The sequence below is a fragment of the Bubalus kerabau genome, chromosome 16, assembly GCF_029407905.1.
Source record: "Bubalus kerabau isolate K-KA32 ecotype Philippines breed swamp buffalo chromosome 16, PCC_UOA_SB_1v2, whole genome shotgun sequence".
In the NCBI taxonomy this organism is placed as follows: domain Eukaryota; kingdom Metazoa; phylum Chordata; class Mammalia; order Artiodactyla; family Bovidae; genus Bubalus; species Bubalus kerabau.
In genome coordinates, this window is record NC_073639.1 from 28,142,501 (window position 1) to 28,156,254 (window position 13,754).

The 13,754-nt window shown below is 35.9% G+C and overlaps 1 protein-coding gene across 1 annotated transcript; it reads left to right on the forward strand.

The window, feature by feature from the left end:
- The first annotated feature begins 872 nt into the window (after nt 1–872).
- Nucleotides 873–6,700, forward strand: PABPC4L (poly(A) binding protein cytoplasmic 4 like). The gene has a single exon (XM_055550436.1). The coding sequence runs from the start codon at nt 1,682–1,684 to the stop codon at nt 2,792–2,794; it is 1,113 nt and encodes a 370-aa protein (XP_055406411.1). The 5' UTR covers nt 873–1,681; the 3' UTR covers nt 2,795–6,700.
- The last annotated feature ends 7,054 nt before the right edge of the window (nt 6,701–13,754 follow it).

A 13,754-nucleotide genomic window follows, 5' to 3' on the forward strand; every position in this document is an offset into this window, starting at 1 on the left:
ATAGATTAACTTTATATAAACCAATCCACACAATTCAGTTTTGCAGGTAACATTCTTTAAAATGAATGATGATTCAAATTTAATGTTTTACGGAAATGATGTTAAGGAATTTTTTAACTAGAGGAAATAAAACCGATGTTACCCAAAGCCTATTCTCTGCAAGATATTGTGTTAGACATTTCCAAATCTACTAATTCATTTAATCTTTACATTTAATCTGAGGTAAGGAACACTATTGCCATGTTTCCAGGCATGAAAACCAACGTCAGATTAAATATCTCATCTATTCCACGCAATGGATTCTTTCAGTAAATGCTGAGCACCTCATTTCTCCAAGTTAAGCCAGGAAATAAAACGAGTTTATGGTCCCTACTGCCATGGAATGTACAATATATTTAAATTAGACAAACTCCAGGAAAATACAAGGTAGTGTAACTTTCTAAGAGTGACAACTGAAGTTTTTCAAAAGTTGTACAGGGGAAACTTCTGTTTGGAAAGAGCATCTACACAGCTTTGTCAAGTTGCCCCTGAACAAAAGAAGGCATGTAGTTTAGTAAGGGATCCAGGGGGCAGTTGAGGCTGAACATGGAAGGAATCCCGCAGAACTTTGTAGAACAAGGTACGGATATTGGATCTTATCTAAGAGTCAAAGGAAGCCACTGGACAGTTTGAAGTTAGGAAGTGACAAGCCCAGATCCACACTTGGCAAAGCTCCCGCAGTCAGACTTAACGCCAGGGCCAGCGGGCGGGTGGGTTTATTAGGGCCACTCCCCTAGGCTGTCTTTCTCCACCCTGGTCACCGCCTCCTGCTCCTCAGCCAAGCCTTCGGAGGCGGGTGGGAAGTGAGCGAGAGGGGCGGGTGGGAAGAAAAACATTCTCCAAAAATATTAAAAAGAAAACATCCCCCTTGGCAGCGAGTGCGCGGGAAGTTGAGCGCGCGAGTTCCGGGCTTCCCGTCCGCCCCGCGCCGTCCGCAGCCCGGGTGAGCCCCCAGCCCCTGCTCGGCCTCTGCAGCCCACCGGGCCGCGGCCGTCAGTCCTTCCGTCCATCCACCCGGTCGATCTGTCCGCCTCCCCATCCCCCACCCGTTCTTCCCAGGGCTCCGCGCGGGGTCTTCAGGGAGGAAAACGGCCGGGATCGGTCAGGGCGCGCGGAGCCCGCGGAGCCCCCGGCCGCCGCCGCCAGCACGACCCGGTCCCGGGCGGTTCGGGGCTCCGGGGCCCCGCTTTCACCGCCGCGCGCCGGGTCCCGGGTCGTCGCCTCAGCGGCCACTTGTGGAATTCTTCCCCGGAGGCTGTAACTTTAAACTGGCTTGAGCAAGGCCTATTTTTATTTGGAAACCAGCGACCAGAGGGCTGAACCAGAGTGGAGAACACTCAGATGGAAGGCCAGCCCGCCACCTGAAGATTGCTCACAAACTGGCCGGGAAGGACAGGCTTGTCCTGGGAGCCTTTCTTTGAGATTTCAAAGTTCTGTCACTCCTGTACCAGGATGGGCCGGACTGGCTCCTGAGGGGTTTTGGAATGAGGATGATGCCTGAGCTTGGGGAGCCGTACGTGCACCCCAACACTGAGCCTCAAAGCCGTGACTCAGAGGCCACCACGCATGAGCCCGGGCCACACTCCTGCAGAAATCACTCCAGGAGCTCTTTAGGGACCGGCTTCTGGTGGTGAGGAGCAAGATGAATATAGCAGCCAAGTACCGCCAGGCCTCCCTGTACGTGGGTGACCTCCATGCGGACGTCACCGAGGACCTGCTGTTCAAGAAGTTCAGCGCCGTAGGGCCCGTGTTGTCCATCCGCATCTGCAGGGACCTGGTCACCCGCCGCTCCCTGGGCTACGCCTATGTGAACTTTCTGCAGCTGGCAGATGCCCAAAAGGCCCTGGACACCATGAACTTTGACCTGATAAAGGGCAAATCCATCCGTCTCATGTGGTCTCAACGTGACGCCTACTTAAGGAAATCTGGAATTGGGAACGTGTTCATCAAGAATCTGGACAGATCCATTGATAACAAAACACTTTATGAACACTTTTCAGCGTTTGGGAAGATCCTGTCCTCCAAGGTGATGAGTGATGATCATGGCTCCCGGGGCTATGCATTCGTGCACTTTCAAAACCAGATTGCTGCCGACAGGGCCATCGAGGAGATGAATGGGGCACTGCTTAAGGACTGCAGGCTGTTTGTTGGCAGATTCAAAAGCCGCAAAGATCGAGAAGCCGAGTTTCAAAACAAAGCCCATGAATTCACCAATGTTTACATCAAAAATTTCGGAGATGAGATGGATGATGAGAGGCTAAAGGAAGTTTTCAGCAAGTACGGCAAAACCCTGAGTGTTAAGGTTATGACAGATTCCAGTGGAAAATCCAAAGGCTTTGGCTTTGTGAGTTTTGATAGCCATGAGGCTGCCAAAAGGGCTGTTGAAGAAATGAATGGAAAGGACATAAACGGACAGCTGCTTTTTGTAGGCCGGGCACAGAAGAAAGCAGAGCGACAGGCTGAGTTAAAGCAAATGTTTGAGCAGCTGAAACATGAAAGATTTCGGCGGTGCCAGGGTGCGAAGCTCTATATTAAGAACCTGGATGAGACCATTGATGATGAAAAACTGCGGAGGGAATTTTCTTCATTTGGATCAATTAGCAGGGTTAAGGTAATGCAGGAAGAAGGGCGAAGCAAAGGGTTTGGCTTGATCTGCTTCTCCTCTGCGGAGGAGGCCACTAAAGCAATGACGGAGATGAATGGCCGCATCTTAGGCTCCAAGCCACTCAACATCGCCCTGGCCCAGAAACCCTAGGAGAGGAAAACTTTCTGCATCAGCCAGTGTGTGCTGCAGACTAAGAAATGTTAGTGATCTCTGCCTGATTTCTCCTCAGTAAATTTTAAATTCCAGCTGATGGCTGGTTAGTTAGTAAACGTTGTGGTGGAAAGTTTTGTATACAAAGCTATTTATTTTCCTTTGGAGAAAAAATAAGTGAATCTTAGAACCTTGGTTCTTTTTACAGAGGAACACCATGTAATTATAATATGGTATATTTTTCCAATTTTGATATAGTGTTCATAGTAATAAGTATAATTAGATATATTTTTACTACATTATGAACCAACTGAAGTGTGGTAATTACTTGCGTTTTTTGCATACTTTTTCTTATTTTTATAGTATTGCTAGCTTTAATCTCTTCCATGAAAATATGCTCAAAGTAGTTCTTATACCTAAGCATTGCAAAGTAATTTATTTTTATAAAAAGAAACTTTCTAATCTCTCATCTAATGTTTTTAAAAGAAACCAAAGTTTAAAAATTCCTACTACAAACTCAGTATCTAATTTCATTTTGAATTAATGTTTAAAATAGTAGAAAATCATTGAATTTTCTTTCGGTTTTTATCCTGAAATGATTGTTTTTCTGATGGCTAACATTAATGATGGAATTACTTTAGTGTTGCCTACAAGTCTGCTTTATAGGATATTTTACTGTTCTTTCCATTGATTGACATAATTCAGGTGCTTGCTAGTTATCAGATTTGTGACTTGAGTAGTAAAACCTTAACTTTTACATTCCTTAAGTTATAACCCTGTATCAATTCAGGTCAAAAATTGGCCTTTGTATACAGCATAAAATTATGCCTTAAGTTTTGAATCAGGAACCAATATTATGTAAGTCATATATAGGGAACATAGAAATTTTGTTTAACAACTGTGTTTTCTAATCTCTGTTATATGTTGTTCCATGTAGTGATACTATCTCAGGGTTCAGAAAAGTAAAACTTTCCTATTTTTATGACCTCCATGTCCCTTTTATTGGACTTTAAGAGCTTTGTAACCCATTACAACTCACTTTTAGCTTTGATTAATCAGAAGCTCACTAACTGATTTTCTGATAAATTGAAGTTACATCACTTAGCTTGTTGTCCAGAATAATTTTAATTTCAGTCCCATTTCCAGACTTTTCTTCTCTCCTGCCTTTCCTTTATATGATGTGGTTCCTCTATACTTTTTTAAAAGGGTTTTATTATACTGACTTTTACTGTGTTCTATTTAAAATCCAGTTTGGAAATAGATGCAAGAGTTATTTACATTTAACTAATTACTTTTAAAATTCTGATTCTCTCATACCAAAGGTGTCTTAAAAAATAGTTTTGTTGTTTTTGTTGTTGTTTTTTTTTCCTCTGCTTAGTTGCTCCCTGAAACCATATATCCAAGTCTTGTGTTTCATATATTACCAGTACAGTATTACAGAAATATTAAAATGTTTTACTTTGGCAATACTTTAGCTGTGAAAGAATGAGAAAACCTGTTTCTGTTTATTTTTCTATCAAATATATGAACATTCATTGCACAGTTTCTAAATTAAAAGTATCTTTTAGACAATGAAAAAATTATAGCAACATATAATGCTACTGTGGAGACAGATCTTCTGTTAAAATATGTTGCATCTCCTCCCCAGTTTTTTCTATACTTATACACATAATTTAACAAAAATAGAATCATACTTATAAACCTTCTTAAAACTGCTTACCTAATTTGACAGTATGACACAGTCAGCTTCCATTTGTAGTTGGAAGGAAGTATTTGCACTATAATTTTAACAATTTTTTTACCTTCCTTTTAATGTTTGTACCATAATGTGACAATTTTCTCTTGATAAACATATAGGTTCCTAGATTATGTCTTCCATTTTCCTATTTTGTTCTATCATAAACAACTTGGAGATAAACACCCTTGCAAACTCATATATGCTGATATATATAATTAATTTATTAAGAAAATATGTGATTCATTGGAATTACTATTTCAAGTGACAACAATTTAAAAAGTAATTTTGATAAATATTACCCAAATGCTGTTTAGAAACTTGTGCCACTTAACATTTCCACTGTGAAAAAAAAAAAACCACAACATTTCCACTGTGAGTAGGACTGCTCATTTCCATATACTAAGAGGGATTTTGCTTACATTGTTGTCTGATTCAACATGATATGTAAAAACAAAATATTTCATGATTATTTATTTTACTACTATATTACCTCAAAATTTAAGCAGCATTTCTTGTAATTACTGAACATTTGTATTTTCATATGTTTGTAAATGATGTTAGTTTATTTTCATGATCTTAATGTGTTTTCCTGTGGGGGTGTTTTTTATTTATATGGAGTTGTTACACTTCTTTTCCCTGATACTTTCATCTTGTTTATAGATTTGAGGGTCATTCCAAAATTAAATTTTTAACCTCAAATTTTTCAAACTCTTACTTTGGTGGCTTTAATGTTATATTTCAAAACACTTTAAACACCTCAAATATACAAACCCCCCATATACACATACAATTCATATGTATTGTCTTCTATGACTTTCAGAGTTTCATATTCTCAATACTTTTTAAGCAAAGCTTTTGTGTATACAGTATCTTATTCACAGCTTATACTAAATATTTTTTTAAAGTATGTTGCTTTTCAACTCTATTAACATATTTTGGTAAATCCTGATTTACTATAAAAGTGTATGTGAAATCCATATGCCAATTATAATTATTTAGCTCTTTGGATTACTGTGTTGAGAAGTATTTGCCTGCAAAGCAGAGAGCTTTTAAGAAAGGGTACCAGGCAACAGGACTGGAAACTGTAGTACACATATCAAGCCTTGACATCTTTTTCTGGAAAATCCATTTTATAAAAATGTTCACATATTTGAACAATAGTTCACAGTACTTGTAAATGGATTATCAAGATAATATCAGGGAACTGAATTCTCTTCTCACATGTGTGAGGATTTAATAGGGCATAATGTCAGTTGTTTAGGTGAATTGTGGCTATAGTTTCATGACACAGTAATATGCCATTTTAGTAAAAATTTCTTATTTTTAATATTTACCTTAAGAAATGACTGTCAGTTTACAAAACGTTTACAAAAAATCCTGTAGGTTTTTATTATTTAAATTTTTCTTTTTCTAAATTTTGTGTGTGTATGATGCTGTCAAGTTGTGTGTCTTGTGTCTTGTGACATCAGAGATTCAGGCATTAAAGAAACTTTACTCTTTTTAAGTCTAGGTGCCTTGATAAATGAAAAGAATCTTCACTTTCTCATAAGTATTCCTGTAAAAGCTAATTTCTATAGAGATGCCTTAAGCCACTGCTTCTGCTCTCCCTTCTCTGTCCCCACACACGTTGCCAAGTTTGTTATACAGATGTCTGCTTATACAGCCAATTGAATAAATATGTGCCTTTTGAAATTTTATTTTTTTAAATTTTAAGTTGATTTATAGTTCGTAAAAATAAGCTTTTTAAAGTGGTTTAGAATTGATATTTTCATGTTCTTAATATTTGTATAAATCCATTGAAAAGAGATCAAATAAAGTCTGGATCTTTCAATGGAGTCCAAAATTCTCATGTCCCAAAATTATTTTTACTTATTTATTTTTTAGTATTTCTGATTTTCTAGCAATCAGTTTCTCATAAGAGTAAATTGAAAACTACTTTCATTTTTAAATGAAGATACTCATTCATATTTTATGTTTTAAAAGACCAATTCTCATATGAACTAGTATTTGTTTTTAAGTTATTCATAATTATGGGACCATGGTTGAAAAGAACCTCTAAGTTTTCATGAGGGACTATTTTAAAGACACTTTTGAATTTAATTGTTAAAGCAAAATTTAGCTAACATTTTGAGAATTTCAAATTAGCTTACTTGTATTATATTTGGGAAATATACACCATAATGTAATTTTTTAAAGTAAATAATAAAATAATACATCAAAAAGATAATTTTTAAAATATAAAGGGTCAAACAAATTAAATAACCTCAGAATATCTTTGGCTTCAAGTAAGAGAAAATCCAACTCATATTAGAAAAGGAAATTTTATTAAAATATTCAGACTTAAGGTATCTTCATGCAAGGTATAAGAAAACATCTATATTGGTTCTAGAGTCTTAGCTCTTCACCCTCTGTGTCTCAGCGTCATCATCAGGGAGAGAGTCAGGATGTTTACAAGAATTCCTGTCATCACACTGAGACACAGTAACATTCATAGTATAATACCTTTCCTAGAAACCTTTTAACAACTTTCTCTCTCAGTTCTCATTGTCCATTATTGATATGTATATTCTATAAGCTCTGCCATTAGGATTAAGAAATAAGTCAACTTTCTGTGCAGAATGGGCTTATGAATGAAAGAAATTCCAGTAGGAATGGAGATATTAATAGGCATATGCATCCACTAAACCCTGGATTTTATTTATCATTTGTATCTAATTTTTAATTTCCGTACTTACTGGATGTTTTCTCCTGCTAACATTAACTTACAGTTAGTTCTTAAAATTTCTCCCTGCAAATCATTTTCAACACTTGAGTCAAACTCACCAGTTTCTTCTCCCTCAGGTTGTATAATCATAGGGACTAAATTGTGCAATATATTCTGTATAAAATTGAATTCATTTTTGTTTAGTAATGGGAATTGTGTTTTCACATGTCATGCTTTATTAGATCTAAATTAGTCATCTATTGAAAATTTTACTGAAAAGTTCAAATTCAATTTAATCACCCCAGTGGGTTTTCAACCTTCCCAGGTGGCACAGTGATAAAGAATCCACCTGCTAATGCAGGAGACATGAGAGACATGGGTTCAATCCCTGGGTCAGTAAGATCCCCTGGAGTAAGACATGGCACCTCACTCTAGTATTGTTGCCTGAAAATTTTATGGACAGAGGAGAATGGTGGGCTACAGTCCATGAGGTCGCAAAGTCAGAGATGACTGGACATACTACATACAATGGGTTTCCACCAAAAATAATTATCAACAGATTACAAATGATCAAGAATATTTCAAATATAACTACATTTAATAAGGTATTAGTTTCTTGAGCTCTAATTTAGTCTAAGTCAAGTATGTCTTCATGTATGTTAGATAAAATTTTAGAATCATACCACCAGAGGGAAAGAATTTACTTTGTATCACCAACTAATATGATATTCTGTATAAAGAATGTTTAAAAAAAAATTCCCACTGACAATGTAATAGAAAAATCTTGAAAAAGCATCTACAAAGTTGCTGCTAATTCGCTTCAGTAGTGTCCGACTCTGTGCGACCCCATAGATGGCAGCCCACCAGGCTCCCCCGTCCCTGGGATTCTCCAGGCAAGGACACTGGAGTGGGTTTCCATTTCCTTCTCCATTGCATGAAAGTGAAAAGTGAAAGTGAAGTCGCTCAGTCGCCTCTGACTCATAGCGACCCCATGGACTGCAGCCTATGAGGCTCCTCCATCCATGGGATTTTCTAGGCAAAAGTACTAGAGTGGCTTGCCATTGCCTTCTCCGATCTACAAAGTTGCTGTTGCTGCAAAGTCACTTCAGTCGTGTCCGACTCTGTGCGACCCCATAGATGGCAGCCCACCAGGCTCCCCCATCCCTGGGATTCTCCAGGCAAGAACACTGGAGTGGGTTGCAATTTCCTTCTCCAATGCATGAAAGTGAAAAGTGAAAGTGAAGTCATTCAGTCGTGTCGGACTCTTAGCGACCCCATGGACTGCAGCCCACCAGGCTCCTCTGTCCGTGGGATTTTCCAGGCAAGAGTACTGGAGTGGGGTGCCATTGCCTTCTCTGATCTACAAAGTTAGGTGCCTACAAAATGGCCCCAATATATAAAATGAATCTAAGTAATACAAACCTAAATGGATGGGCACTCATTTTCTTTACTAAAGAATTTATATTAGATCCTTTAATACATTAAAATTGTCAGAATGAACAAAACTGGACTTATCCAAACTTTGCAGTTTAATTTTTCCTGTATTACACAAATTTGGTATAACCTCTCATTTTAACTATGCATTGTAAGAAAACAAAAAACAGAGGTACTAAATTCCGAATTACACATTTACTTGTATTTGAATCTTTTAAGATCAGATTATTTTGTAAGTTTATTCAGAGGAAGTATTTATAGCTCCTTTTTGTTTTTGTCTAGTGGTCAGGTCTAAGAGTTTATAAAATGTTTTTAACTATATTGAAGTTCCCCTGAATGACACAATTGAATCCATAAATTAAGAAAAGAAAAATGATCCTCTTAGTAGCATTCTTTGTCATAGAAGAGGCTTAACTTCTGAGAGATATTGGCAGTTTAGACAACAATGTCACATCAGAAGTTGTTAACCTGTTCATATTTACATCACCTTAGATATTAAAATAATCCCTGGTTAAGTTCTGCCAAATGCTAACAGCACATTTGAGTTTCAAATGTAATGTCACTGATATGGAGGATGTTATTAATTTTTTTTTGCATACAGTGAATATTGGTTATGATTCACTGTGTTGTATTTGTGTGAATTTTTTTAATTGGTGTTTCCAATGGAATATTCTTATCTCAGAAAACCATAACTGACAGTGTGTTTTGAATCACAATTTTGATTTATATTCCATTTCATTTTGTACGTGTGCCAGTGGCATACCAATACACCACAATTTTGACATATTGCTAAATCTAGTTCCTTGAAGTTAGAATAAGCCTTTACAATAGTAATTCCAGCAAATCTTTGTTAAGCAAAAAAGTGCCTCAATTTGAATGCAAGTCAGATGTTATAATTATTTTGACACATCATTATTTTACTGAATTACCAAGGGAATTGTTAGTAATATAATCTAGTATTATCCACTACCCTATTCACTTATATTTTATGCATTGTACTGAGGTTGTATGGTTATTTCTTTTTCATTTTAATTTACTATTTATTTTTTTTAACCAAAATATATTGCAACTCTCATAGCCATGTCACATGTAAATCTTTACCATGCCTAATACATGCATTTTTTTTTTTTTTTTTTTGGTCCTGGTGTCTCTTTTTGTCCTATCCTTATGCTATGATTTCTCTTGGTCAGTTTGTTAGAAAGAAACTGTTCTTATTTCAGTTTTTTTAAAGTGTCATCCTAAACCCGACTCAAAGCTTTAACTTTTTCTCAGATAGTATGCTGTCTGTTACATGGAGTAAAAGAGATCTTCTAACTGGTAAATTTAAAAAAAAAGAGAGACAGCAGGATTTATTGCCAAATCAAAATAAGTAAGAGCTCTTCGTTTGAAAATGAAGTATTCTTTTCTTTGCTTTTCTTTTTTTTTTTTTTTTCTTATAAGAGTTAAGAAAGGCTTTCTACAGACTGTTACACTATAGAGGCAGCAATACCTGTTTTGAAATTAGACCATATGGCCTATTGTTGTAGGGATAAAAAAAGCAAGCATTTACAAAAGGTCAGGGAGGCTCATCTTCAAACATTTAGAATGTTATTTTTAAATATTTTTTTATTATCATTTTAATTAACTCATTCTCCTCCCTACTTATGTGTTGTTTTTTTTGTTTTGTTTTTTTTTTCCCCATTTTAGGGCATAGATTGGATATATTTCTTAGTGGGATATCTATTATTTTAGCAGGAATAGGTGATGGAAACTGTCCTGCCTTTGTAAGAGAAAAAGTAAAGCAAATCATCAGTTCTTAAAAAGAAAATATTGGGTAGAAAAATAACATTCAGTAGCAAATCATTACATCTAAATGAAGTCTATTATTAGGGATCAACTTGGGAAGTTAAATGAATGACTGATGCAATTTGAAAATTATCATGTCCTCTTAGACTGAGTTATAAATTACATATCATAAAAGTAACCATTTTCAAATGTATGATTCATTGGTTTGTAGTATATTCAAAGGGTTGTGTGAAATCACCTTTATATCCGATTTCAGAATATTTTTTATCATATCAGAAGAAACTTCATATATCCACGAGCAGTTAATCCCATTTTCTCCTCCTCCTAGAACCTAACACAAATTTATATCTCTAGAATTTGCCTGTTTTAGACATTTGATGTAAACACTATCATATGTTACCTTTTGTGTTTAGGTTCCTTTGCCTAGCTTAATGTTTTAAGATGTTCATACTGCAGCTTATATCAGTACTCAATTCCTTTTTATGCATGAATAATATCTATTTATATGGATATACCACATTCTTTTGGGCTTCCCTCATAGCTCAGCAGTAAAGACTCCACCTGCAATGCAGGAGACATTGGTTCAATCCCCTGAAGAAAGACATGGCAACCTATTTCATTATTCTTGTCTGGGAAATCCCATGAACAGAGGAGTGGGCTACAGTCCATGGGATCACAAGAGTTGGAAATGGCTTAGTGACTAAATCACTACCACCACCACATTCTTTTTATCCATTCATCTTTTATTGTATAGTTAGGTTGAAATATAAACAGATCATGGGTTGGATGGGTGAGAGCCCAGATTATGGCTTTTTTGTTGTTGTTGATATCTAAAAGCTTAATATTTTCCATTTAGATGTACAGTCTACCTGCCAGTGTCATGTAGTCTTTATTACATTGTAATCTTTATATCAGAACAAATCCTTTCATCTTGTTATTCTTCCTAAAGATTTACTTGGTTATTCTTAGTTATCTGATTATTCATAGAAATGAAAAAACACAACTTGTGAAGTTTCATACATCTGTTTGTGCACATGTATGCACCTTCATATAAACACGTATTCCTTTTGGGAATTCATTGTGATCATATTGATTCTGAGTTGAAAGCCTACTGTATATTCTTCTATCTCATGAAAATGGATATCACTTTAATTGTACTCCTTAATTTTTTCAATAATACTATGTAGTTCTTGTTTAGAAGTCTTGCATATTTTTAGTCTTATTCCTAGCTGTATGATATCTTTGTTATTATAAAATGTTTTGATGTCATTTCTTATTTTTACTATGTTATAGTAAAATATTTTTACTATTCTAAAAAATAGAAATATATTTGCTTATAACATAATGCCTAGCTACCCAACCTCCTCGCCATACATTAATAATTATTTACTTTTTTATATGAACCATAATATGTGAATTGATTATAATCAATTATCTATGGGATATTGAGTGTTCTCTCTACTCCGTTTTGTCAATTAAAAAAAATACAAGTTAATCCATTTGCAGTTTCTAATGTTCCAACATTTAACATGTAATATATTTAGTTATATAATTTTTTTTTTTTGGGCAAGCAAGGCCCGTATAAATTTTAAAGTTAGTAGTGAAGCATAGTTTAAACAAGCTATATTCTTTTTCTAATTTCCCTCATCAAGCTGTGGCCATGAGATTAACTGAGGATTCTAGGTCACTGTTCATCACATGTTTCTTTCCAGACTACACAAGAAACAGAAATTTCCCCTTTACTTAAGCAGCTTTGCAAACAGCTTTGTATTCTTTAGGAATCTGAATTAATTTGGAAAGAGATTGCTGTTAAGACTATTTTACATTTGTAGTTTTCTACTTGATTCTTTTTCTTTTATTTGATATATGTTCTTAAGTTATTTTCTTTGCATATTACTCTACAGCCTAGAATTACCATCATCTTCTTCCAAATTGCTCAAAGGAATCCCATTTTATTAATTCTTTCTCAGAAAACTGTATAGATCATTTGGGTGACATCACAACCAAAAAATCAAAGCAATAACAGCTTGAGGGCCAAGACTGGCATTACACAAACTTAATTAACTTTTTACTTATTGAACCTTATTTCTTTTGTAGGGCCACAAACTCACAAGTACTTATATCTTATCCTAGAAAGGACATGGAAATGCAAGGAGCTATATAAACTATCACTCTAACTTTTAACATGTTCTGAGGATCAGAGAACATCAACATTGTTGAAAATAAGTATTTTATGCTCTCTTAACTCTTCTGAACAAAGCAATGGGCAGGTTCCTGTAGGTGGTCAAGCATTCAACATATGGTCATATTATATTGTCCACAGCTGACTAAAATAATGATGGGAAACAGATCAAAGACAGCTCTGTGTATGCTGACTGTTGAAAATCAGCAATAGGCAAACAAAAGCGATCTATCCAACTATAACTTTAATTCAGTTGGTAACTGGTTGAACCAATCAAATCTTGGTGCATCAAGTTATGCATACAGAAGGTACAGGTGGTAATGACATACAAATCCTGGGAGGCAAAAAAAAAAAAAAAAATCCAAGCGGTGAAGAATTTAAAAATGAATTAAACCATAAGTAAGCATATTGGTATTTTCACTGAAAAAGAAGTTCACATCACTGAAATACAATGGAGTAATAATCTGATCTTGGGATTCACTGTTTCTAATGTATATTCCATAATCAATTAGCCTTTAGTCTTATAGTACCTACTAGGGGTACAGTCTCAAAAATGGCAGGATGATCTTGGTTTGTTTCCAAGGCAAACTGTTCAACATCACAGTAATCCAAGTCTGCAGCCACTGATGCCAAAAAAGCTGAGGTTGACCAGTTCTATGAAGACCTATAAGACCTTCTAGAACTAACACCAAAAAAGATGTCCTTTTCATCATAGGGGATTGGACCAGATGGTCAATATTGAACTCAGAATGATTTTATTTTTTGCAGCCAAAGATGGAGAAGCTCTACACAGTCAACAAAAATAAGACCTGGAGCTGACTGTGGCTCAGATCATGAGCTCCTTATGGCAAAATTTAGGCTTAAATTGAAGAAAGTAGGAAAAGCACTAGGCCATTCAGGTATGACCTAAGTCAAATCCCGTATATTATACAGTGGAGGTGAGGAATAGATTCAAGGGACTAGATCTGGTAGATAGAGTACCTGAAGAACTATGGATGGAGATTTTTAACATTGTTCAGGAGGTGGTGATCAAAACCATCCCCAACAAAAAGAAATGCAAGAAAGCAAAATGGTTGTCTGAGGAGGCCTTACAAATAGCTGAGGAAAGAAGAGAAGT